We start from the raw sequence: 24,747 nt of genomic DNA, 5'->3' as shown, positions 1-24,747 counted from the left end.
AAACATTTGGTGCCATATTCCTAGCTCACTGTGACTACATCATGCTTGTGACAACACCTTTGTTGGATGAATTTGCTGTTTGTTTTGGTTGTTTCAGATAATTTTGTGCCCAATTAGAAATGAATGGTAAATAATGTATTGTCTTTTTGTACATAAGAATACATGTTTCTAAACACTTCTATATTAATGTGGATGCTACCATGATCAAAGATAATACTGAATGAATCATGAATAATTGTGTGTGAGAAACAAACATATCATACCTGAGAGAAATGCAAACCTCTATTGTAATGGTGAGAGGTTAGCATGTCTTGGGGGTATGATATTTGTGCGTCTAACTTTCCCATGATTCATTCATGATTTTCCATAATCATGGTAGCATCCTACACTAATGTAGAAATGGTTAGAAACATATTCTTATTTACAATAAAAATGACAGGACATTATTTTCCATTAATTTTTATTAGGCACAAAATAATCTGAAACACAACCAAAATAAACATTTGTGGCATTACAAGCTCAATGTAGTCATTGCATGCTATGAATGTGGGAACAAATACTTAACTTTTGACTAATTTAATACACATACGTGAATTAGTCCCAATTAATCTTGGTCACCTAAAATGGGGAGCCGATGTTCAAAAACGGTTCACTCAATATGGATGAAAATACTCTCAAATTAAAGCTAACACTGTGCACTTTAACCTCAGTCATTGTTTGATTTCAAATCAACATTTTTGGAGTATTAGAGCCATAGGAATAGTTCGATAGGCTCTACATTCATTTAGAAAGCTTCACAAGGCAACAACACCACATTCTAAGTCAGCTATCCAACCTACAAGAAAATGATAGGGGATACCTAGTCATTTGCACAACTGAATGCATTCATTCAACCGAAATGTCTTACGCATTAACACAACCTCTCCGAATCAGAGATGTGCGTGGGCTGCCTTAATCGACATCCATGTCATCGGCGCCCGGGGAGCAGTTGTTGTTGAGGGATAACTGCCTTGCTCAAGGGCAGAACAGAAGATTATTATTTTTTTTTCACCTTTCGGTAACAGGCCCAACACTCCGCTAGGCTACCTGCTTAAAGTAAGATTGAGTGTTCAGAGTGACCTGCCTAAGAAAAATAGCCATTCTTTAATAACCACAGTGAATAGGAATAATATATCAGTTAGCTTGTCACAGCGAACATTATTAAAGAAATAGCATTAAGTATGATATATGTCTGAAATATTTTCAATGGATATGGGGGAAAAGCATTTAGCAATGTTTGAATTTAAGCTAGTTGAAGGTCATGCTAAGTTATGTATTCTAGTAAAGGGGTCCTTCCTTCCTAAAATACAGGCAAAGCCTGGGAATGCCAGTCTGAACACTTGCACGTGGCATGCTTCCAATCTGTACAGTTGAGAATCCCTCAGGGTGACTTTCTGTTTATCACCGTTTTTGTTATTAGATAAAATAAAATAAAAATGAACTTTTATTTAACTAGGCAAGTCAGTTAAGAACAAATTCTTATTTACAATGACGGCCAAACCCGGACAATGCTGGGCCAACTGTGTGCCACTCTATGGGACTCCCAGTTATGGCCGGTTGTGATACCATATTAAGGTTAACACTCTTTAAAAGTTCTACATTACAGCCTACACCTCTGTTTTCAGGATTTGACGTATTTTTACTAGTTTATTGGTAGCCATCTTGACAGTAAAAACCCATGTAGCTACAACATTGCAGTATTGTCCCTAACTATTAAATCGGTGAGGGGACTGTGGCTCGGTCTGTCTGTCCGTTCATTAGTCAGACGTGATATCTGACAGCACTTGCCTGATTTTGAGGAAACTTAGGTGAATGATGCGTCTTGCGATAGATCTGGGATTTAAAAAAATATATACTCTGATTGGCCCAAGGCGGGAGCTTTAGTAATTCAATCAAATCAAAGTTTATTTGTAACGCGTGCAGAATACAACAGGTATTTCTCCTTACTGTGAAATGCTTACATACAGGCCCTAACCAACAGTGTGATTTTTAAGTAAAAAAAATAGGTATTAGGTGAACAATGGATGAGTAAAGAAATAAAAACAACAGTGAAAAATAACAGAAGCGAGGCTATAAACAGGCACCGGTAAGTCAGGCTAATTGAGGTAGTATGTACGTATGGTTAAAGTGACTATACATATATGATTAACAGAGAGCAGCAATAGCGTAAAGGTTGGGTGGCGGACAATGCAAATAGTCTGTGTAGCCATTTGATTACTTGTTCAGGAGTCTTATAGCTTGGGGGTAAAAGCTGTTGAGAAGCCTTTTGGTCCTAGACATGGTGCTCCGGTACCGCTTGCCATGCGGTAGTGGAGAGAACAGTCTATAACTAGGGTGGCTGGGGTCTTTGACACTTTTTAGGGTCTTCCTCTGACACTGCCTGGTGTAGAGGTCCTGGATGGCAGGCAGCTTTGCCCCAGTGATGTACTGGGCCGTACGCACTACCCACTGTAGTGCCTTGCGGACGGAGGCCGAGCAGGTGCCGTACCAGGCAGTGATGCAACCAGCCAGGATGCTCTTGATGTTACAGCTGTAGAACCTTTTGAGGATCTGAGGACCCATGCCAAATCTTTGAAGTTTCCTGAGGGAGAATAGGCTTTGTCATGCCCTCTTCACAAACTGTCTTGGTGTGTTTGGACCATTCTAGTTTGTTGGTGATGTGGACACCAAGGAACCTGAAGCTCTCAACCTGCTCCATTACAGCCCCGTTGATGAGAATGGGGGCATGCTCAGTCCTTCTTTTCCTGTAGTCCACAATCATCTCCTTTGTCTTGATTATGTTGAGGGATAGGTTGTTATTCTGGCACCACCCGTCCAGGTCTCTGACCACCTCCCTATAGGCTGTCTCGTCATTGTTGGTGTTCAGGTTTACCACTGTTGTGTCGTCAGGCAAATTTAATGATTGGGTTGGAGCTGTGCCTGGCCATGCAGTTGTTGGTGAACAGGGAGAACTGGAGGGACTGAGCACGCACCCCTGTGGGGCTCCAGTAATTAACTGAAATTTGTGAGTCACACCAGAGAGGAAGAGGCAAAGCGAGAGGGGTAACTGGGCCCAAATCTGTCTTCTCCTGCAGGAGGTGTTTATATCACTTAAAATCTGAGTTGTGTACTTTATTTTTGAGTTGTGCCTGTTGTTCACATGCTTATCTGCCCTCTCATTGGATAGAATAGTTACACCTGATCTTGCCTCCTACCTTCCATCTTTGAAGACATTTCTTGTTATTGTTAGAGCTGCCACTTGAGTATCTTGTCAAGATAATGGATAATCTTGGTCACACACAATAACTGAAATTTGTTAGTCATGCGATATCTCAATTGGCACAAAGGTAGAAACTCCATCATTCGTGCAGGATGACATGTTTACTGTTGCTGTCATATTGAGTCAGTCACAAAGCCAAGAGAGGTGTGATTGAAATTATTGCATTGTATAGGAACATTTGTAAATAACACTGTACCCATTTCTATTCAGACATGTTTTTTTTTTTAAACCTATAACGTTGGTGTGCATTTGAATTATTATTCTGTTGGTTTTATGAATTTAATTACAAGCATTTTCTAAACCAGTGCTTGCATTCCTCTGTGTGTCAAACAGGATCAAGATATGGATCCGGGTGGACTGAAACACAGCAAGGACAAGGGCTTGGCTTTCGGTAAACTCTCAGAGAGCAGTGTAGAAGGAAGCTTCTCAGGTGACACAGGTGGTTCCAAGTCCACCACATCAACCTCCCTGATGCATCTGCCAGGCTCCAGACCCCAGCAACCAGCCAGAGACTCCGCCAACGGACTGAATGTCACTACGACTCAGATGGAGACAGGGGGACTCACTATAGAGGAGGCTGAAGTGAAGGTAATGGAGAAGGCCCTTAGAATGCAGCAGCCACAGAAACCGCAGCAGAACCAACAGCTGTTTGAGAACTTTGCTCTGTTGGAGGCGAGTATTGCAGATTTGAATCGATCCAACACCCCAGGGAGCTCTGTACTTGGACGCCCTCATGACCTTTTCTCTCTGAAAACGGAGAACTTCTCACCCATGGATAAAGACAGGCTTGACATGGGGTCAGTCAGCTTTGGACAGTCACAGAAGGACTTGGATGTCAACGAGAGGCTCCTTGGCGACAATACAATGGACATTCTGCAGGATTTGGACTTGCCTGGCTCTCTGTCTGACCTGAATGAGTTTTACGTGTCTGACGAGGCTGCTTTCCTTTCCTCCCTGTCAGTGGAGGATGTCCTGCTCGAGGACGGCAACATGGAAACCAAGCCCATAGACTGTAGCAATGGGGGAAACTGTACAAATGTGGACAGCGCGGACCAGCAGAAGCAGCTTCTGGAGCCAGGTGTCTCCATGCCTGTCATCAAGACGGAGGAGGATGCTGACACCTCCTTCATCCAACTTTGCACCCCAGGGGTCATCAAGCAAGAGAATGATCGTCGGAGCTATTGTCAGATATCCAACCTGGACTTGCCTAGTACCCACAACTCGGCGGGCTCCATCAGCGGGCCGAGTTACCCCTATGGAGCAAACACCTCGACGGCAGTGAGTCTTCAGCAGGATCAGAAGCCTGTCTTTGGCCTGTATCCCCCACTGCCCTCGGTCAGTGACAGCTGGAACAGAGGCAACGGATACGCGACTGGATCAGGGATGTCGAGCTCATCTTTTCCTGTCGGCTTCAACAGGTAGGTTACTCATGACCCATGGATTTAATCTAGGCTGTTGTGCACTTTTGAATGGTTAATGATTTATGAATAAGTATGGATTTTAAGAATATAAATAGATTTTTATTTCAACATTTGACATCCCTGAATCTGAAATGTTCTTTTAGAGATGCCTTTGTAAGCCATGATAATTGTCTTAACCTGTTTGGTGCATTACATTAATCACGGATTACTAATCATTAATCACAGATTTTTTTCGGTTCAGTTTCACACAATTCCAAGCTTTGTTGCTTAGTCTATCATAAAAAGGAAAGAACTGAATGCGTCTGTGAAGGAGACATGCTACTTTTTTTTCTCAATCTGAATTGATCTGGCACACATCAAGCTCTGAACTTGTTGCATGCCGTTGCTTTCTTGCAAATGCACTCATTTATTAATGAATCGAGTAGGCAGGGTGCGTTGTCAGCTGGGAGGCCACATGTACAGAACTGTTTTGCTCTGTTGCTTTGCTGTCTCAGACCTTTTTTTCAGCACAAACACATCAGCCCCTCTGAGTTCTCCTTGCTCCACCCAGAATTTGAGTCCTTGGCCTTTGCTACTCTTAAAGGCTCTGCATGGTCAATCCGTCGACTGCAGTGGCCCTACAGCATTTACGGTGATGCGTCCTCTACAGAAATCGCGCAAAGTTGTTGTCAAGGAATTGAGTTTGTGTTTATATCCCCACCTACCATCGACCAACCATGTCAATGCGGAGCTATATGGAGCACTCCGCATTTGTTACAAAATTTGAGAGGTGCATGGTGACACGGTACGTAGCTTGAGTTGGCTTCTGCATGCCTCTGGAGGCTACGCAATTGCGTCACACCCTCCATACGAAGCCTCTGGCCACATTTAACGGATCAAGCATGAATTGTCTTTCACTGTGTATCAGGAGGATTGATACTGGGGGAGGACGGATGCGACAGTACAAAACTGCACATTTATTGACTGTATGTACAACAGCAGAGGCTAGAATTTAAAGGGTAATATGTCATTGGTCATTAAGCACTTGAGCAAACAAGTATATTTTGCTTCTGTGCTGTGTTTGCTCAAGCTGCTGCTCTTTCAGAGATTTAAAATGGACACAATTAGTTTTGACTTGCTGTTTTTTTCCCCATGTATCGCGCTCTCATCATATGTCACAATGTGAGGGCTCATGGTACGTTTGTCAGAAGATCTTTAAAACAGCTTTTCTTAAAATATGGGTTTGCGACCATTAATGGTGGGTCGTGATGTCGGCATAAATTTGATTAATTAATTACTACTATCCACAAGTTCTTAATACGCACAATCTTCATGAAATGCAAATACAGCGATGAGTTTCTCTCTTGGTTTCATACAAACTTTTGAGAAATAATGAGGAGTGCCCATAATGTGTTTGGTGTGGGGGAAGTGCTCAAAACAAACAAATTAAAATGACATGTCCTTACCAAATATCCACAGCAGGGCAGTAAACCCAGGGAATTCTTTCAGAACAGGGCATAATTTAATTTTCATTTTGAAATGTTTTATTTATTTAAATGAAACCTTTTCTTTAACTAGGCAAGTCTGTTAAGAACAAGCTCTTATTTACAATGACGGCCTACCGGGGAACAGTGGGTAGCTCAGGGATTCGATCCAGCAACCTTTCGGTTACTGGCCCAGCGCTCTAGCAAGGCATTGTACAATTCCCTTGTACACAGCTAATAGCTAGCTAGTAATGCTAGCCAAAGCAAGCTTGCTAGCTACTGATAACAGTACATATGAAGTAACAGTACTTTTGAAGATTAAAAATGATCAGGCCTCTTGTACATCTTACTGTAGAAATAATTGTTGAAAACAAGTTTGTTGCTGGTAAAATACAAGTAATACTTTTTTATTCTAAACTGGAATAACTGTTTGAATCAAGATGCTTTTTGAGGCATACACACTTACACAGTTCTAGGTGTCTTTTCTACAGCAGGAAGCGGTCTGCCTGACTGACTGAAGGCAGATGTTCTAATCCAGTTTGGCACCACATACCTGTGAGTCAGTGTTCTCAACTGGCGTACTTAAAAAAAAAAACAAGTACAGAAACCATCTCAATGCTGAGCATGACCTCAGTGTTGCACTGTCATACTGAGCCCAGAATAGACATGCTTGTTGAAAACTTCAACCAGCCACACACCTCATTAGGACTGTGTGTTTTCTGGTCTACATCTGTGATGTGATCAATCAGTTTATTCTAGTTCAGAGTGAAAATCATTTCTTCTATTTTAACAGCAACAGTTTCAACCTAGACAGATATTAGTGTTTTTCCCCCATTAAAAAAAAAAAAAAAAACTCTTTTATATGGATATTTCATTTTGTATTTGATTTGGGCATTGAAATGTACCGATCGTATGGTTGCATGTTTAAATATGCATGTATCCCAGGAACACACAGAATTTGTCATTTGGGTCCCAGGCTGAAAAAGTTTAAGAACCCCCTGCTCTAAGATTTAAACCACTTTTTATATATTTTTTAAATATTGGGTTTTGTCCTAAGCTAACATACAGTATTTGGTTCTCAGTGAAATGTTTGGAGATGGGCATGTTCTCGGAGTTCATAGGGAGTACAGTGCTGCAACAGGCTTTCCCATCGAAAGTAATTTCTACATATATTGTGAAATTATCAACAGTTTGTTAATAAGCAAGACACAGTTGACTAATTTTTCCTATTGCCTCAGACATTTGACATATCTCCAATGTGATTTTCGAAATGGCCTATAATTGGATTTTAAAGGGAAAATTTGGGGATTAGTGCATCCTTTTTTGGACTGAAATTAAAGTTTAGGCATAATATTGCATTCTTCCAGATGAAATGTTTCTGAGTGGGTGTGTTTTTAATATTACTTTTATTTAAAAAAAACATTTTTATATATATTTTAAACAGTTTGAGCAAGTATGAAAGATGGATAGACAATTTCATGTCCGCTTTCCTTTCTACTGTTATTTTACTGGTGCTCTTGAAATGTGTTTTATTTATTACCTAACACTTATTTTTAATTGCATTGTTGGTTAAGAGCTTGCAAGTAAGTATTTCACTGTAAGGTACCTGTTGTATTCGGTGCATGTGATAAATAAAATTCGATTTTCATTTTCTCCATTTAACTTTCGATGACATTTTCAGTACCATCTATTCACAGTGGCATTAACAAAACAACATAGGTCTGTAGACTTTAAGTAATCAAATATAGATTCTTGTAATGAAAATACAATAAGGAGGGTTTCTTTCCGTGATGCCGGACAACGTGACCAGATTTAAATTTACTGTCCTTTTGAGAAATTTACCGGACCCATGTGTTGCGTGCTTAGCCCGTTAGTGTGTCCACCCACAGTGCTCAGAATGACAGAAATCACATTTAGATTCAAACCATGCAACTCCTGTAATGAAGCAGCCAATAAAATTGAATTTTTTAACATTTTCCAAAATGCAGTTTGAGGGAAAACACCATTCTGAACAGTGCACCTGATGCGAGCGGTTCCAAATGTAACAGAGATGAACATCTGTTAGAAAGAGGGTGAATCTGAAGATGCAACTATTGTGCCTTTTAGCTTCCGGACATCAAAAGAAAGTTTATATGAAAACGAATAGAACAGGAGAGAAATGGCGTACCAGGAAGTATTTGATAAAATAATTGCCTCCGTTTCTATGGTTGGATTTTGCCAAGGCTACTTTGAAGCAGGGTAAGATATGCCTCAATATGAAGTAAAAGATTCAGGTTTCAAAGTATTTTATTTTTTCTCAAAATGCATACTGCCTTCAGCACGCATTGTGAAGTGCTGATAGCCTGCCTAACGTTGCCTGCACTTGACTGTCAACTGGGAGGCGCGCTTCAATTACCAGTTGAGAAATAAAAATAGTAGCTCTTTTTAATTGTGGACATCAACTGTTTTTAACGTGATTTGCATTTACAATTGATACAAGTATGATAGTTGTGTTGGATAAATGGAAATGCTTGATGACTAACACAAATACACATGGCAATTGTGGTTGGACGGTGTCCAGATTTTCATATCCTCATAGAATAAGGCTTTAACATAACAAAATGTGGAAAAAGTCAAGGGATCTGAATACTTTCCAAAAGCACTGAGCTTGTCTGATGCTTTAAGCACACTGTTCTGATTAAAACATTTAAGACACACATGGATCAAGGAAAAAGTCCAATGGTCACACTGTTAATAAAAATGACTGGGTGCCTGTTTGACTATTGCACGTTGTCTTGCTTTCCTCCTCACTGCAGCGAAAAGGCAGCACAGCAAGTTTTTATTGCGCTGTCTGTGCTGAAGCTTGTGACAATTTCAGCCATTTAGTTTCTTGTTTCTGGCTTAATTTCTTTTACCGAAATCCATCATTTGTTAATGAATAACGTTCCTTATTCCCTCAACTCTTGCTGTCTTTACGTGAAACATGTAAGCATCACATGCATGTGACCAATAGGGCCTGACACAGCCTATCATAATCACATCAAGAAATTGGTTATACCAAACTCAACACAGTAATGTGAGAAAGAAACTGGAAACGGGTGAATGTTTACTAGTTGCTCGGGGAAGGGGAAGTCAGATCTGTGGAAGACATTTGACTTAGTTATGGAAACTAAGGGAGATCAAGAAAAAGGAGGGTATACACTAAAGGGAACACTTTAACACAATGTAACTTCAAGTCAATCACACTTAAGAAGCAACACTGATTGACAAATTTCACATGCTGTTGTGCAAATGGAATAGACAACAGGTGGAAATTATAGGCAATTAGTAAGACACCCAATAAAGGAGTGGTTCTGCAGGTGGGGACCACAGACCACTTCTCAGTTCCTATGCTTCCTGGCTGATGTTTTGGTCACTTTTGAATGCTGGCGGTGCTTTCACTCTAGTCGTAGCATGAGACGGAGTCTACAACCCACACAAGTGGCTCAGTTAGTGCAGCTCATCCAGGATGGGACATCAATGCGAGCTGTGGCAAGACCGTTTGCTGTGTCTGTCAGCGTAGTGTCCAGAGCATGGAGGCTCTACCAGGAGACGTGGAGGAGGCCGTAGGAGGGCAACAACCCAGCAGCAGGACCGCTACCTCCGCCTTTGTGCAAGGAGGAGCAGGAGGAGCACTGCCAGAGCCCTGCAAAATGACCTCCAGCAGGCCACAAATGTGCATGTGTCTGCTCAAACGGTCAAACTCCATGAGGGTGGTGTGAGGGCCCGACGTCCACAGGTGGGGGTTGTGCTTACAGCCCAACACCGTGCAGGACGTTTGGCATTTGCCAGAGAAGATTGGCAAATTCGTCACTGGCGCCCTGTGCTCTTCACAGATGAAAGCAGGTTCACACTGAGCACATGTGACAGACGTGACAGAGTCTGGAGACGCCGTGGAGAACGTTCTGCTGCCTTCAACATCCTCCAGCATGACCGTTTTGGCGGTGGGTCAGTCATGGTGTGGGGTGGCATTTCTTTGGGGGGCCGCACAGCCCTCCATGTGCTCGCCAGAGGTAGCCTGACTGCCATTAGGTACCGAGATGAGATCCTCAGACCCCTTGTGAGACCATATGCTGGTGCGGTTGGCCCTGGGTTCCTCCTGGGTTCCTCCTAATGCAAGACAATGCTAGACTTCATGTGGCTGGAGTGTGTCAGCAGTTCCTGCAAGAGGAAGGCATTGATGCTATGGACTGGCCCGCCCGTTCCCCAGACCTGAATCCAATTGAGCACATCTCCCTCAGGAGACCATCCGCCGCCACATCAGGAGCATGCCCAGGCATTGTAGGGAGGTCATACAGGCACGTGGAGGCTACACACACTACTGAGCCTCATTTTGACTTGTTTTAAGGACATTACATCAACGTTGGATCAGCCTGTAGTGTAGACTCCAAATCCAGACCTCCATGGGTTGATTTCCATTGATACATTTTGTGTGATTTTGTTGTCAGCACATTCCAACTATGTAAAGAAAAAAGTATTTAAGAATATTTCATTCATTCAGATCTAGGATGTGTTATTTTAGTGTTCCCTTTATTTTTTTGAGCAGTGTATATAGTAACCTGTGTATACATGTATGTATGACTATTTGGAACAGTGTAAACAGCACTAAATAAGTGCACCGGAGAGTCTGGTCTAATGAGAAATAATGTATATAACACCTTTTTATTACAGCAGACTGAGCAGTTGCATGCATTTGTGAATTGCGGTATATTTATTGTTTAGGCTAATTATTCAAAGCTCCCTTTTGTTAAACTAAAATGCTTGATTGCATTTCAAAGCAGGAATGTCTCCTATGCTGTGAGATGGCATGAACAAATTAATAATTGATACAGTATATTGAAATATAGGCCTAAATTATAGTATTAAAAATAAACAGGACGTGCTCTTAGGCCTACAGCTCGATGGTGGTTATACAAGGATACTATACAAAGCTTACTAATGACAAAATTAATTTATTATGATTGTAACAATACAAAGGAGATCAAGAAAAGAGGTTATGGGAGCGAGAGCTGCGTACATATGTGACAAACCAGTGCTGTTAGATTATATTTATTTTTCTGCTTGTTTGGAGTAGTGTAAACATTGCTTAATAAATTATAAGTAATACCAGTCTGTTCTAACACTTAAAAAAATAAAAAATAATTGGAGCCTTGGCTTGGTACTCACGGAATCAGTAGGCTATTAAACACATTTAAACAGGCAACAGAAGTAAGATCTGTCTTCTTTCTGCAGATATATGGATTATTTATAAAGACAGTTAACATTCTATTGTCGTCCAACATCATTTGTTGTTATGAAAAAGTATTAAACACAAAAACGACAGGCTGGATGACATCAGCAGTCTGGTGGTCCAAAATAGCATAACGGGTTTATTGGCATTTTAAAATATACTACATTTTTAAAACAGATTGACATACACTAATCTAGCAAACCAGGCAACTTAAAGCAACATTCTGAACAATATTTTGGTTTGTTTCTAGCTAGTTAGCTAGCTAACGTGAAGTTAGCTGGCCAGCCAGTTCACATAATGTCCATGTCATATAGCTGACAACGTCTTAACTTTTTAGTGGATTTGTATTCATTATTACAGGAAAATAAACTCAAAACAAGGTCATTATTTACACGTTAATGGCTAGCTAATTACAGAAAATAGCTTTCGGTTGTGAGTGTGATAAAATAGAAGCAGGGTGTTCTACCAGATAATTTTAGAACCTGGGCACTGTCTCGTTGGCCTAGCATTATATCCTAATTTGTCTTTGGTGCAGGTCATGTTGTTCACATTACCGTTTCGTAAACACACACTACATCAAATGTGACAAATAATCTTTGATTCCATGCGCAGGATACAGAAGGTGTAAACAGTACAGTGAAAGGGTTACTTGCATAGCTAGCTAGCTTGCTAAACAATGAACCATAATCCCAGCTCATAACGAACTACCCTGTATGAATCTACAGGTAGCTAATGCTAACTACCAATTAGGTTCAATGTTAGCTAGCCAACATTAGGCTATAACTAGCCATGCAATGGCTCTGAGATACAAATAATATTACTACACAGATCATACATGTAACGTTAGCGCGGCAGCCAGCTAACGTTAGCTAGCATAGCTAACAGTATGCTTTAATTTGCAATAATTACTTTCTGACCAAATTAGAGACGTATCTGAAAAATGTAGTGAGCTAGACTCTTAACCGTATACATGGATGAATGCTTCTCCTCTGTCACAAATGCCATGGTTGCCCTTAGTTTGAAGATGAAATCTGGGGAGAGGTGTTTTATACACCAGCTTTCTGTGTTCCTTTTTTACTCCCTCCGCATATGCAATCAAACACCTGCATTTTTGGCATCTCTTTAGCGATCACACTCTGCTTTCACATGGCATTCCAATGATTTCAAAACTCTGTACTCCAGAAGGTGGAGAGCCTTAGCAATGCTTTTTTGTTGTTGCAGTTTTTCATGATATCTTTAAAAAATAGCTGCGTCAGATAGGATTACCTACACATACTGAGCAGCTCATGCTATAGACAGAAGCATGCTACATGGCAGACCAATCTGAACATCTTGGAATGTCCAGCCCATCATTATCTCAGCCAATCATGACTAACGGGAAGGTTCCTGTCTTTCTGTGGCTTAACCAACTAGGCTCTTGATTTTATTTGTATTTACATGTGCCAAACATGTAAGGCTCATGAACGTTTACATATTCCAGAAGGCATTTCTACCAAAAGTGCATTTTAATTTAAAAAAAAATCTATAAAAATTAAGTTGAAATGCCTCTGTCAAATACTCCTGTCAAGTAGAGACGCGCGACATACGACTAGTTTCCTTAAACTAGTCACATTTAACAGTTAGGCTATTGATTTGATTTATAGACGTAATTAAATTAGGGTTTCTTCTCTCAATTTTCATGTACAATTAGGCTAAGGCAAGGACTGTTTCCTTGTCTCAGCTGCTACTGCCTCTGCCGCATTGTTCTCAATTCTGATATGCTTGTTAACTTTACTGTTATGCATATAGCAACATAGGGAATGGTTCTATGATTCTTTCAGCACCGTCTGTATCCAACGTGGGAGAAAGTGCATTTGTTGTAAAATAATGTAAGGGTTGCACCATTATTTTTACATAAAATAACCAAATACAATTTCAGTATCATGTCTTAGATTGATGGATTGTGCCATGCCCTTGCAATGGATATGTACTCTGAGACCAGTGCAAATCAGTCAGGTGTCTTGTGCTGCATAATTTAAGAAAGATATATAATTGCGACTGCTCGACTAAAATAATCTGTCATCCAACAGCCTATCGACCAGTGACTAAATGGGGTCAGCCTTAGACTGGCTCAAATGTCCTGGGGAACTAAAGTAAGCTTCATAATGTATCTACAAATATTCAAATAATACAAAATAAAACAACTTAAAAATAAATAGTATTGACAGTATTGAAAAACATCCCGTGGCTATTTCCATGTAGCCCGGTATACCGCCCAAGCCTAATGGCAATTTATTGCCACTAAAATACGTAAATTAATCTGTAGACCAGGGATCATCAACTAGATTCAGCCGCGGGCCAATTCTTTTCTTGAAGGAATGGTCAGGGGGCCAGAACATTATTACAAATCATTTGTAGACTGTAAATTGACCACAAGAAGCCCAAATGGATATAATATTTGACAAAAATATCAAACATAATAATTTCAAATCACTTTTGTTTTTTTAGTAATAAAAATGTAACATTTACTAAAACTTGGGGGGGGGGGGCAAATAAAATCACCCAAGGGCCAAATTTTTAACGGTAGTGTACATGGAACACTGGTCACTTTTAACTTCTCTAGGGTAGGGGGCAGCATTTTTTATTTATTTATTTATTTATTTATTTCACCTTTATTTAACCAGGTAGGCTAGGTGAGAACAAGTTCTCATTTGCAACTGCGACCTGGCCAAGATAAAGCATAGCAGTGTGAACAGACAACACAGAGTTACACATGGAGTAAACAATTAACAAGTCAATAACACAGTAAAAAAAAAAGAGTCTATATACATTGTGTGCAAAAGGCATGAGGAGGTAGGCGAATGATTACAATTTTGCAGATTAACACTGGAGTGATAAATGATCAGATGGTCATGTACAGGTAGAGATATTGGTGTGCAAAAGGGCAGAAAAGTAAATAAATAAAAACAGTATGGGGATGAGGTAGGTAAATTGGGTGGGCTATTTACCGATAGACAATGTACAGCTGCAGCGATCGGTTAGCTGCTCAGATAGCAGATGTTTGAAGTTGGTGAGGGAGATAAAAGTCTCCAACTTCAGCGATTTTTGCAATTCGTTCCAGTCACAGGCAGCAGAGAACTGGAACGAAAGGCGGCCAAATGAGGTGTTGGCTTTAGGGATGATCAGTGAGATACACCTGCTGGAGCGCGTGCTACGGATGGGTGTTGCCATCGTGACCAGTGAACTGAGATAAGGCGGAGCTTTACCTAGCATGGACTTGTAGATGACCTGGAGCCAGTGGGTCTGGCGACGAATATGTAGCGAGGGCCAGCCGACTAGAGCATACAAGTCGCAGTGGTGAGTGGTATAAGGTGCTTTAGTGACAAAACGGATGGCACTGTGATAAACTGCATCCAGTTTGCTGAGTAGAGTGTTGGAAGCATTTGGAATTTTGGATGAAAAGCGTGCCTAAATTAATCTGCCTTCTACTCAGGCCCAGAAGATATGCATATCCTATAATTGGTAGATTTGGAATGAAAACACTCTAAAGTTTCCAAAACTGTTAAAATAGTGTCTGCATTACAGAACTGATTTGGCAGGTGAAAACCTGAGAAAAATTGATTCGATTCAAGAAGTAGGTAGTTTGTAGTTTTCTATTCAATGCCATAAGCGTATCCATTGACTTTGGACTCAAATTGCAGTTCCTATGCCTTCCACTAGATGTCAACAGTCTTTAGAAATTGTTTCAGGCTTGTATTCTGAAAAATTAGGGAGTAAGAGCAGTCTGAATGAGTGGACCCTGCTGTGTCACAGAGCTTTTTCATGCACACGACCGAGAGAGTGCCTTTCTTGTTTACCTTTTATATTGACAACGTTATTGTCCGGGTTGAAATATTATCGATTATTTAGGCTAAAAACAACTTGAGGATTGAATATAAACATCGTTTGACATGTTTCTATGAACTTTACGGATACAATTTGGATTTTTTGTCTGTCTGTTGTGACTGCGTTTGAGCCTGTGGATTACTGAAAACGCGCAAACAAAACTGAGGTTTTTGGATATAAAGAGACTTTATCGAACAAAAGGAACATTTATTGAATAAATGTATGTCTTCTGAGGGCAACCATATGAAGATCATCAAAGGTAAGTGATTAATTTTATCTCTATTTCTGACTTGTGTAACTCTTCTACTTGGCTGGTTACTGTTTGTAATGATTTGTCTGCTGGGCTATGTTCTCAAATAATTGTAAGGCGTCCCACACCCTAGAGAGGTTAATAATGGTCACTTTTAACAATGGAACACTGGTCACTTATTAATGGTCACTTATTTGTGTGTATATACTGTATTATATTCTACTGTTTTGGACATTGCCACTCTGACATTGCTCGTCCTAATATTTTTATACATATATATAATTACTTTTAGATTTTTGTGAATTGTTAGATATTACTGCACTGTTGGAGCTAGGAGCTAGGAACACAAGCATTTCGCTACATCCGCAATAATATCTGCTAAATATGTGTATGTGACCAATAAAATCTGGTTTGCACTCATGATGACTGTGGTCACACAAGCCTTAAGAAATGTTTTTTGGAATACAAATAGACTGCTTTGTTTGGCCTGAACTGGCAAATGTTCCTGACCAACCGGTTCATCATTATTAATCATAACCTCACATGAAAATATCTTGAAAGGGATCCATACATGTGGAAAGATGTTGCAACTTTCGATACAGCAATGAATAACTTTGTCTTTCTTCTACTTCCCCTACAGTGAATTCTGAGTTTTGTTTAAACTTGTTTTCCAATCAGAGTATCGAGGTAATGGAATTTCCTGCCCTGAATTCCAGTAGTGCTCCGATATTGGTCTCGTAACTGAAGTGAGAGGAGTTGAAGGATTAGTGTGTGTCTGTCTTCCTGGCTGTTCTTCCCTTTACACAGATGCCACCATATGCAGTTTTTGAAGTCTCTGTTAAGATTCTGTTGATCTAGAACAGGGATGGGCAACTGGCAGGCGGATCAATTTCCTTTATTTATTTTTTTTTTTTTTTAGGGGGATTCAGTCTGTCTCAACTTACTGTTGAGAGTTAGAATAGTAGAATAGATAAGTTGCAATTTTCGAAATTTGGTTGTGCATCAGCATCTTTTTATTTTGTCAGTCTCTGACAGCCACTCAATTAACCCATGTCAGCAGTTTATTTAAAAAATCTTTATGGTTTAGTGGCCAGCTAACTTACCAATCTAAACTTGTAGTATTCATGAACAAATTACCGACTGATGGGCCCCTATTGATCTCTACCCTTTGGCAAAATGTGTAGAATTGTACAAAAAAACAAGTGGTAGATAATGTTTTGCTCGGAAGGTGACAATTTTGCTTAGTGCCCTCAAAACGCTAGGGCTGACTGATGGCATGTGTGGATACGCAGACCCGCGAGTGACTGCGGCCCCTCATGAGTTCCAAATAATTTGTTATTTTTTGGGGGGCCCTAGAAGGAATGTTCTGATCAACTCCTTGGCTCCATTTGATTGGGTGGTTTCTAGTCTGCTAGTCCCGGGTGAGGAAGGGTCAAACTGCCAGGGATCGTTTTCCTTTATGGTTCTGGCAGAATTACGACCAACATTAGCAGCTGCTGGAGGGAATTATACTTACCCTCATGGCCTACTTCTTCTGGCTTAAGTTTTTATTTTGTGAGATGCAGAGATCTGTTGAAAAATCATAATAAACACATGATCACAAGGTAGTGATTTTGAATTTTGTTCTCTTTTGTTTTTCTGCTGTGAATTAGGGCAGCTGTACAGATTATTAGAAATTCAGTTGTGTGAAAATGTATTGGGTTGGTATGTCAGTTTTCAATAGGCTGAGAACTCATTCCTCATGCTGCACTGGAGTAGCATCAGCATCCACCAGCTGCCTCCTTTTCGGAATCCATTCCACAGATGAGAATATTCCAAAATTCACTTAAAAGGATAATTACAGTTAACGGATTTGATGTACCTTTCCATTTGCAGTGCCTTCAGTTCAACTGGTTCCTCTTTCGGCGATGTCAAGTGTTTTTCGAGCAGGATTTGTGCTCTTAAAAAGTTGACCCTGTGACTGAGGCACTGACTGTAAAGTATAATATTCATATGCAATGGAAGTACTCATAAAACAAATTACCGTTGCTCTCAACTTTGAACGGAAGGGGAAAAAGGTTATTTCTATGTTCATAACTGACCCCCCTTGTAGCCCTTAAGACTAGCAGGCTTGTAAGGTAAGGCCCTTCAGTTGGACGGATATCCATGTCTGCTGCAGGGAAGGGCACTGTAACAAATCCAACTGGCGCACACAGGCTACTGGATTTGGAGCATACCAGGGCACTTGGCATCAGCTTGCAGGCTGGAATTTCCTCACTTGAAATGTTTGTGTGGAATGCAGTGCCCTGCCACTGTGGTTATCAAACTTGACCGTCTCTGGAGAACGTCTTCTCCTGGTAGTCTCCAGGTGCATGTGAAGACGTTATCGATACCTTGGGTGTGTGTCATTCCTTTACCTCAGATGCTGTCACTTGATTACTGTACCTGTTGCTGTCGTAAATTATTTACTTCGTCAAGGTTATATGAATTGTTGTTCATATCTTACTGTATGTCATTGTGGTTTAGGCGGTCTAAGTGTGATAGTCACTGTTAATGACCACAACTGATTCTAAAGCAGGCGAAGTAAACTTTCCTGGCTACCCAAGCTCCTTACACCAGCCAGACACTACACCACTCCCATGATCGCTTAGTTTATTCTATGCAATGAGTCTGCCTCGGAGTACCTCCCCGATGCTTTTCGTGAACGCAAACACATTCTAACCGTTCTGATTGGTCCCAAAAACTGATGGGTTGGGTCATAGCCAGAACAAATATGGGTAAAGCAGCATTTTGAAAAAAATTGTCATTGGCTTTGATACTCTGATTTGGTTAGAGATGATCCAATCGCTGATTACTTTTTGTACAACACCAATTGTTTTGACGTCACCTCAAACGACTGCAACGGTGGCCGTCTCAAACTGAAGTATGTAGCGAACAGGGAGGCAGTTAAACCCATGTGATTTTAATGTAATGCTTTTAAGAGCAAGCCTAACTTATATATTTTTACTGTCTGAAGTTTGCGGATTTGTTGACATCCAGTAATTTCTTCATCTATACTTGGATACAGTAACTTAGATCTATACTTAAGCAATAATTCCTGAGGGGGTGTGGTATATGGCCAATATACCATGGCTAAGGGCTGTTCTTATGCACGAAACATTGCAGAGTGCCTGGACACAGCCCTACTAGTGGTATATTGGCCATGTAACACAAATCGCAGAAGTGCCTTTTTGCTGTTATAAACTGGTTACCAATGTAATTAGAGCAGTAAAACTAAATGTTTTGTCATACCCGTGGTATATGGTCTGATATACCACGGCTGTCAGCCAATCAGCATTCAGGGCTCGAACCAGCCAGTTCATAATTACTGATAGGTAGTAACCATTATCATTTACATTACGATAAGGAATGTAACTGTTAGACCTATAGCGTGACGTGTCACTAACTGTATCTGAAACGGCTAAATGTGTCATACTATAATGGCCTGTCAACTGGTTGACTAGAGACATGAGGGTTGAGTTGTGGTGTGTGTTTGTCAGTTTGTGCCTCCTGCATTTGTTTTGAGACTTGCTCTCTTGCTGCTGGGCATGGCATCAAGGCAGCAGTTCCTCATGCAAAGTGTTCCATTCTCACGCTACAGGGCTGAATCACAAGACTTGGGATGGCTGACTGGCCCCTTTGTGCCTCTCTCAAGGGCTCCTACTGTATGTCGCTCTTGTAATCATTAATGGTCATCCTCCATCCAGAATGGTGAACTATCATTTTTATTTTTAATCCCTATTGATCTCTATTTTTAATAATTCTTGGCTCAAACACTACTGCTACGTTTCAGCAAGGTCTCGGTTCACTAATGATTGGCAGGCTTGATTTTGTTGTCACGCCCCTCTGCAATGTATTTTTATCATCTGTTACTGAACCCGTCTGACACTGATTAACAGAGCACAGAGCTCTAAACCGAGACACACCTCACACTCTCCTTAGGAAAAGAGTCAACGCCATGAGCTGTGAGTCCTTCCCTCATTCCTGCTAACCGAACGAGGCGATTTCAATGTAATAGGCCTATTTGAAAAATAAAAATATCCCACCATAAATGTTACATACTATGTTATGTCCATCAGACGTTCGGCCAGCATAGATTTGAATCCGTTGAGTGCGACTTCATTTGGGTGAATGTGATGGTCAATAAACACACAACTTTACTTTGGCTGCAGCACCCCAATGTGCAGTAGGCTAGAGATGAGGTTTGCATGAATTGGAAAATCATTAGCTTATCCTTTTTATGCTTGTTGTGTGAATATTTGTCAGTCAAAATGATGGATGCCGTTAAACTTTTAATGTCAAAGCTTCAAAAAGGAAGGCAATCTGTTGGTTAACGATATCCATGATATCCATTATTTGTCTTCCCTGACCACAGATGCTTTGAAAATGTTCAGTGTTTTCATCTGACTCTCTCATGGATACTTGGTAGTTCCATCAATATCCATAGAGGCCATGGAGACTGCATGCATAAACACAATGACAAATGGAGACATGGAGTTGGGCAATATGAATGTAACAAAGTGATTCTTCCATTCTGCTGTGAGTGACTCATTTTAAGGGGTTTGTAAGAAGGTGAGCTTTCCTTTTTTGGGAGATGTTGAATTTTGCACGTGCCTGTGAGCAGCTGCAAACAGAATGGTTTGTACCAGGTTTTAGGGAAATACATATTACTGGAAATGTTAACCACCCCCTCAATACCAAGCTATTGGACTCCCTAAATGTTTTCTGTTGGTTGACTCAAATGACTGTCTCTTGACAATAAATAAGTTGCTGCCTGATCATAATTGAAATGAACAGCAAATTGCTCCCTCAGATGAAATATTAAATTGGCATCAATCAGGTATTAGGCTGTTAATTGTTTTATTTTTTTTATTCCTCTGACCACTTGAAGGTTCATGTATGGCCGAGTCCCAGGTCTGAACCACAGTATCTCCCAGTTGCATAGATAGGCTGCCAGAACCATAATTCTCAATCAGTAGTACCAAGGCCTAAATGTACATTTTCAGTCATGGATTATGGAGTTACCCCTACGTAAAAATCTATTTTGGGTAGACACAGTAGCTAGTAATACGAGCTACTAAAATTGTTTTTTGCACAAATGTTTCACTACTGTTTGCTAGACTGAGACTATAGGAGCAAGTAATTTATTAACGGTTGCGCATCTCAAAAATATGCTTCGCAGATTCTGTGGTTTCAGGTAGTAAATCTGTCACTTGAGTTAGTTTTACCCTAAGGACGAACACATCCTTGGTTTCCTGATTTTTAGGCCTGTACTGGATATGTAGCTCGTTCAGGGTTTGTTTTTTCTTCTGGTGGACAGCCAAAAGCTCAGATTTGTGTCAAGCTGCACTGACAAACAAGTTCTAAAAGTCAGCTGTGTCAAGTTCATGCCGACTGTTCATCTGCTGTTGGTTCGGCGCACTGTGTTTTAGGGTCCACCTACTGGTGGACTGCTGACATTTCCCTGTGATTATGTGTACAATCGGTTTTCAATTGGTTTGCAAATTATGCTTAGCTTTTAAGCCAATTCTTTGTACTCCCTAACACATTAAGAGCCAAAAGTGCGATGCTGAAAGTCATCTCACTTTGTCTCCAACCAATTTTTCGTTTTGATTTCTTTGACCCCCCCCAAAGCACATTGATGCAGGAAGCAATACATGAACAGTAGTCTGAGACTTCTCATCAGCAGTCGGCCTACTCGTGGTTTGTAATCTGTTTTGGAGTTGTGCCCAGTGCCCTTCTAAATCACCTTTGTGGCGAAACTCTTAACAGGCCTCTACGCCCAGTCAGACTGTGTACTTTGATCCACTCAACTGGTCATCCACAGGGAACCTCTCACCATTCTCACCTCCTGGCATTCAAATAGATTGATTCAGTTCAACACTTTCTTTAAACTTGGTGGAGACTTAGCCCTCTGGCTTCTCCCAGGTTTCACTCTGGGATTCACATAGTGCTGGGCTTGGCTCACCGGGAAAGGTTTTATTTTAGTTAATCAAACTGGAAAGAGAAACGCACAAACTTAGACTATAAAGGTCTGTTTGTACAACTACCAATTCCAGCTCATTTATACTTTGTTACCCTTTTTTATCAACAGAATGCCATTCAGGCTTATTTGCTCTTTGGTGGAACTGTTTGCTGAGATTTGGTTATGCACAGTTTGCTGTGTTTCAGTTTCATGTCCTTTTTTAGTTGAGCCTTGATAGTCAGCTTATGTAACCACTGGTTTGTTTTATACACAGCTGGATAATATTTGTTTCTCTTGTAATCGCCCTGGTGCTTACACTGTACCATACAAAATCATGATTAAGCATACTTTTGGGATGAATCTAGGGTGGTGATCCTTAAGTTTCAGGATAAACTGGTTTATTAATTATCTTCAATAAACTATTATTTAATGTCTTTGTCAATCATCAATAGACTTCCTGAGTCTTTTGTGGCTACTATGTCTGGAAATAGTGTATTCGGACTCCTTCCCTTTTTCCTCATTTTGTTACTTAACAGCCTTATTCAAAAATGGATGAAAAAAATAATGTCCTCATCAATCTACACACAACACCGCAAAATGACAAATACGTTTTTTAATTTAAAAAAAAAACATTTTTGCAAATGTATTAATAAAAAATAAAAAAAACAATATTTACATAAGTATTCAGACGCTTTGCTATGAAACTTGAAATTAAGCTCAGGTGCATCTTGTTTCCATTGATCATCTTTGATTTTTCTACAATTTGATTGGAGTCCACCTGTGGTCAATTCAATTGGTTGGATATGATTTGGAAAGGCACACATTGTCTATATGAGGTCCCACAGTTGACAGTGCATTTCAGAGCAAACCCAAGCATACAGGTCGAATGAACGTAATTGTCCGTAGAGCATCGAGACAGGATGGTGTTGAGGCACAGATCTGGGGAAGGGTACAAAAACATTTATGCAGCATTGAAGGACCTCAAGAACATAGTGGCCTCAATCATTCTTAAATGGAAGAAGTTTGAACCACCAAGACTCTTCCTAGAGCTGGCCACCTGGCCAAACTGAGCAATTGGGGGAGAAGGGACTTCGTCAGGGAGGTGCCCAAGAACCCGATGGTCACTCTGACAGCTCCATAGTTCCTCTGTGGAGATGGAAGAACCTTCCAGAAGGACAACCATCTCTGCAACACTCCACCAGTCAGGCCTTTATGGTAGTGGCCGGACGGAAGCCACTCCTCAGTAAAAGCCACATGACAGCCCGCTTGGAAAAAGGCACCTAAAGACTCTGACCATGAGAGACAAGATTCTCTGGTCTGATGAAACCAAGATTAAACTCTTTGGCCTGAATTACCAAGCGTTTCCTCCAGAGGAAACCTGGCACCATCCCTACGGTAAAGCATGGTGGTGGCCCCATCATGCTGTGGGGATGTCTTTCAGCTGAAGGGACTGGGAGACTAGTCAGGATCGAGGGGAAAGATGAACAAAACAAAGTACAGAGATCCTTGATGAAAACCTGCTCTAGAGTGCTCAGGATCTCTGACTGGGGCGAAGGTTCACCTTCCAACAGGACAACGACCCTAAGCACACAGCCAAGACAACGCAGCAGTGGCTTGGGGACAAGTGTTTGAATGTCCTTGAGTGGCCCAGCCAGAACCCGGACTAAAATATGATTGAACATCTCTGGAGAGTCCTGAAAATAGCTGTGCTGCGACACTCCCCTTCCAACCTGACAGAGCTTGAGAGGATCTGCAGAGAAGAATGGTAGAAACTCCCTAAATACAGGTGTGCCAAGCTTGTAGCAATCATACCCAAGAAGAGTCAAGGCTGTAATCGCTGCCAAAGGGCTTCAACATAGTATTGAGTAAAGGGTCTGAATACTTATGTAACTGTATTTCAGCTTTTTATTTTTAATACATTTGCAAAAAATTCTGAACCTGGTTTTGCTTTGTCATTATGGGGTATTGTGCGTTGATTGAGGGATAACATTTGTAAGAATATGGCTGTAACAATGTGGAAAAAGTCAAGGTGTCTGAATACTTTCCGAATGCACTTCTACTCAATACAACACTTTGAATTTAACGTCCCACTGTTCAGTGTTTTAATATAATACTGCATAGAAGACCTACCTGTGATTTGGTTGGAGGAATGGGAGGATCCAGCCAAATGACAGGTAGGCCTTCTATGCAGTATTCTATTAAACACTGAACAGTGTGACATTAAATTCAAAGTTTTGTATTGCATTGTGAAGAAGTGTGAATTTGTGACAGGCTCTAGACCACAGATAGTAAAACTAAGAAAATGTTTGTGGAGCATTAGTGAGGTCGGGCACTGATGTTAGGCGATTAGGCCCGCAGTCAGTGGTTCAATTCATCCCAAAGGTGTCCCATGGGGTTGAGGTCACTGCTCTGTGCAGGCCAGTCTAGTTCTTCCACACTGATCTCGACAAACCATTTCTGTATGGACATCACTTTGTGCGTGGATGCATTGTCATGCTGAAACAGGAACCCAAACTGTTGCCACAAAGTTGGAAGCACAGACTCTGAACCTTGAAAAACAGCCCCAGACCATTATTCCTCTTCCACCAAACTAGACAGTTGGCACTATCCATTCGAACAGGTAGCATTCTCCTGGCATCCACCAAACCCAGATTCGTCTGTCGGACTGCCAAGTGGTGAAGCGCGATTCATCACTCCAGAGAACGCGTGTCCACTGCTCCGGAGTCCAATGGCAGTGAGCTTTACGCCACTCCAGCCAATGCTTGGCATTGCGTGTGGTGATCTTCGGCTTGCTTGTGTGCAGCTGCTTGGCCATGAAACCCATTTCATGAAGCTCCTGACAAACAGTTCTTGTGCTGATGTTGCTTCCGGAGGCAGTTTGGAACTCTGTATTGATTGTTGCAACAGACGATTTTTACTCACTTCAGCACTTTTTATATCTGCGTCCATATTGTTTGAGAGTTTCTAGTGGATAGACAATATGATAAAAATAAATATGTTTGGAGCGTTAGTGAGGTTGGGCACTGATGTTAGGCGATTAGGCCCGCAGTCAGTGAATAGCATTCTCACAAGTGTTCCGTTTGTCCAGGTGGGAAAGGGCAGTGTGGAGTGCAATAGAGATTGCATCATCTGTGGATCTGTTGGGGCGGTATGCAAATTGGAGTGGGTCTAGGGTTTCTGAGATAATGGTGTTGATGTGAGCCATGACCAGCCTTTCAAA

The 24,747-nt window shown here is 40.9% G+C and overlaps 1 protein-coding gene across 5 annotated transcripts in view; it reads left to right on the top strand.

The window, feature by feature from the left end:
- Window positions 1-24,747, top strand: part of LOC112228297 (glucocorticoid receptor) — a 107,327-nt gene that overhangs the window by 2,415 nt on the left and 80,165 nt on the right. For all 5 annotated transcript variants that reach the window (XM_024393493.2, XM_024393492.2, XM_024393491.2 and 2 more), the window contains exon 2: window positions 3,632-4,716. In XM_024393493.2, coding sequence (XP_024249261.1) covers window positions 3,641-4,716 — 1,076 coding nt within the window. In that variant the 5' untranslated portion in view covers window positions 3,632-3,640. The remainder of the gene's footprint in view (window positions 1-3,631; window positions 4,717-24,747) is intronic.

Source organism: Oncorhynchus tshawytscha, linkage group LG30 (assembly GCF_018296145.1).
Source record: "Oncorhynchus tshawytscha isolate Ot180627B linkage group LG30, Otsh_v2.0, whole genome shotgun sequence".
Taxonomy (NCBI): domain Eukaryota; kingdom Metazoa; phylum Chordata; class Actinopteri; order Salmoniformes; family Salmonidae; genus Oncorhynchus; species Oncorhynchus tshawytscha.
Note: the sequence above shows the minus strand (reverse complement) of the source record. Positions and strands in the feature narration are given on the sequence as shown.